Source organism: Engraulis encrasicolus, chromosome 24, assembly GCF_034702125.1.
Source record: "Engraulis encrasicolus isolate BLACKSEA-1 chromosome 24, IST_EnEncr_1.0, whole genome shotgun sequence".
Classification (NCBI taxonomy): Eukaryota; Metazoa; Chordata; class Actinopteri; order Clupeiformes; family Engraulidae; genus Engraulis; species Engraulis encrasicolus.
Genome location: NC_085880.1, coordinates 11,963,757 through 11,966,256, shown reverse-complemented (window position 1 = coordinate 11,966,256; position 2,500 = coordinate 11,963,757). Strand labels below are relative to the sequence as shown.

Here is a 2,500-nt window from a genome sequence, read left to right as displayed (position 1 = left end):
CACACACACACACACACACACACACACACACACACACATACACACACACTCCTGCACATAAAAGTACACTCTCTTTCACTTAATGCATTTCTCTGCATTACACGCCTTATATAACTCACAACAGGCACACATACACAGACAACAGCCATCCTTGCTTTTTGGCATCCTTCTGACTGTCTTGGCACTGTTCTGTCTCTGTCTCTATCTCTCTTTCTCTCTCTGTCTCTCTTTCTTTCTTTCTTTCTTTCTTTCTTTCTTTCTTTCTTTCTTTCTTTCTTTCTTTCTTTCTTTCTTTCTTTCTTTCTTTCTTTCTTTCTTTCTTTTTATTACTCTCCCTCTCCCTCCACCACCATTGCATCCCTATCTCTACCCCTTCTCTCTCTTCTTTTCTCTCACTCTGTCTTTCTGTCTTTCTGTCTATTTCCATATCTTTGCCTCCAACCCCCACCCCCCTCTCTCTCCTTCTGCATCCGTCCCCCCCCTCTCTCTCTCCCTTTCTTCATCCCTTCACACCCCGCCCCCCCTCTCTCTCCCTTTCTCCGTCCCTCTGCCTCCACCACCCGTCTCCTCCTCCAGAACGGCTACACCCCGCTGCACATCGCGGCCAAGAAGGGTCAGCTGGACATCGGCACCACGCTGCTGGAGTACGGGGCCGACACCAACGCCTGCACCAAGCAGGGCATCAGCCCCCTGCACCTGGCCGCCCAGGAGGGCAGCGTGGACCTCTTATCTCTGCTGCTCAGCAAGAGCGCCAACATCAACATGGGCAATAAGGTGAGGGGGTGTGTGTTGGTGGGGGGGGTTCACTGTGTGTGTATGTGTACGTGTTTGTGTGTGTGTGTGTGTGTGTGTGTGTGTGTGTGTGTGTGTGTGTGTGCGTGCGTGCGTGCATGTGTGTGTGTATGTGTGGAGGGCAGTGTGGCTCTACTCTCACTACTATCTCAGCAAGAGCGCCAACATCAACATGGGCAATAAGGTCAGTGTGTGTGTGTGTGTGGGGGGGGGGAAGGGGGGTCACTGTGTGTGTGTACATGTGTGTGTGTGTGTGTGGAGGGCAGTGTGGCTCTAGTACTCTCACTACATCTCAGCAAGAGTGCCAACATCAACATAGGCAATAAGGTGAGGGTGTAGCGAAGGGTAGAGGTGCCCAGCCGGGACTTGAACCCAGACCTTCTGGGGTAGTAAACTGGGGCTCTGACCACTACACCAAAGAGCCGTGCTCTATGGAGCATGACAGTCAGAACACACCCACAACCCTAGTGATGGTCACTCCATTACAGTGTGTGTGGTGGTCATAGCGGTAACATTGTAATAATCTGTCAATCTGTTAGTAATGCTGAGCTTGTGCTACGCTTCTCATTCCAATGGTTTAATGAATTCTGTTCATGGTACGGCATTTCTCATGTGTCTGAATGCATCTCCATATGCTTGTTTGTAGACATGTGTGTGGGATTGTCGGTGCATTTTATTTGATTTCTACAATCGAGGACATAGTCATAGCATACATACATCACTTGTATGTCCTTGATTTTAAGTTGCTTTGGATAGCAGAGTCTTCCAGATCTAATGTAACACACTGTCGTGCAATGTAATGTAATCAGGGCAGGAATTTCGCGAGGGCCATGAGGGCCATGGCCCTCGTGCCCTCCAACTTTGGCCTTGTGCCCTTGAAAAAATATCTGCCATAAAGCCACAGTGGCCTAGCCTGGCCCTGACCATCCCATAATACTATCATTTCATTTCGTATTTATGGTCTGGCATTTGTTTGCTCTGAAGCGATTGTAGGAAGCAGGAAGTTAGCACTCAGTTATGGTTTGAAATTATTGGACACCTCTCACCCAATCGCTGGCAGTTACTCAACAACAACATAGCGCATACCAATGGCTCTGGCGCAGATGTGTACGTCATTGTCACAAGCGTCCTCCCCCTTTCGTCCCCACGTGGGGGGCTGTTTTCTGGGGGGGCGTTGCGATCAAAATTCTACTGCTCCAGGCACTCCACAGAGAAGCGCGGCCAGACTACAGTGGTGGAGCCAAACCTTTGGCGGAAGTACGTAGGATGGCTCGCGAGGCTAACAGTGGCCTTGGTGTCCCCTCTGATTCCCTGTCAAGTGGCCTTGCCCCTAAAATGACGAAATTCCAGGCCTGAATGTAATGCCCAGTAATGTGACGTGATGATTTCTTGTGTCTGTGTGTGTGTGTGTGTGTTCCAGAGTGGGCTGACTCCGCTGCATCTAGCGGCTCAGGAGGACCAGGTGGGGGTGGCAGAGGTGCTGCTCAACCACGGAGCCGACATCGACGTCCGGACCAAGGTAAAGACTGGGCATGTTTGGGGGAAACGTAGATGACATACTGGAGACCAGTGGTGTAGTCTATGTAGAACGCGGGTATACGGAGTATACCCACTTCTAAATTTCAGGGATTTCAGTATACCCACTTAAAATTGATTGATCCATTATTTTGAATAGCACAAATATAATCAGTATACCCATTTCAAAAAA

General features: G+C 49.6%; 1 protein-coding gene across 1 annotated transcript in view; it reads left to right on the top strand.

The window, feature by feature from the left end:
• Window positions 1–2,500, top strand: part of LOC134441806 (ankyrin-3-like) — a 158,367-nt gene that overhangs the window by 80,695 nt on the left and 75,172 nt on the right. The window contains exons 17-18 of the mRNA XM_063192207.1: window positions 577–774; window positions 2,213–2,311. Coding sequence (XP_063048277.1) covers window positions 577–774; window positions 2,213–2,311 — 297 coding nt within the window. The remainder of the gene's footprint in view (window positions 1–576; window positions 775–2,212; window positions 2,312–2,500) is intronic.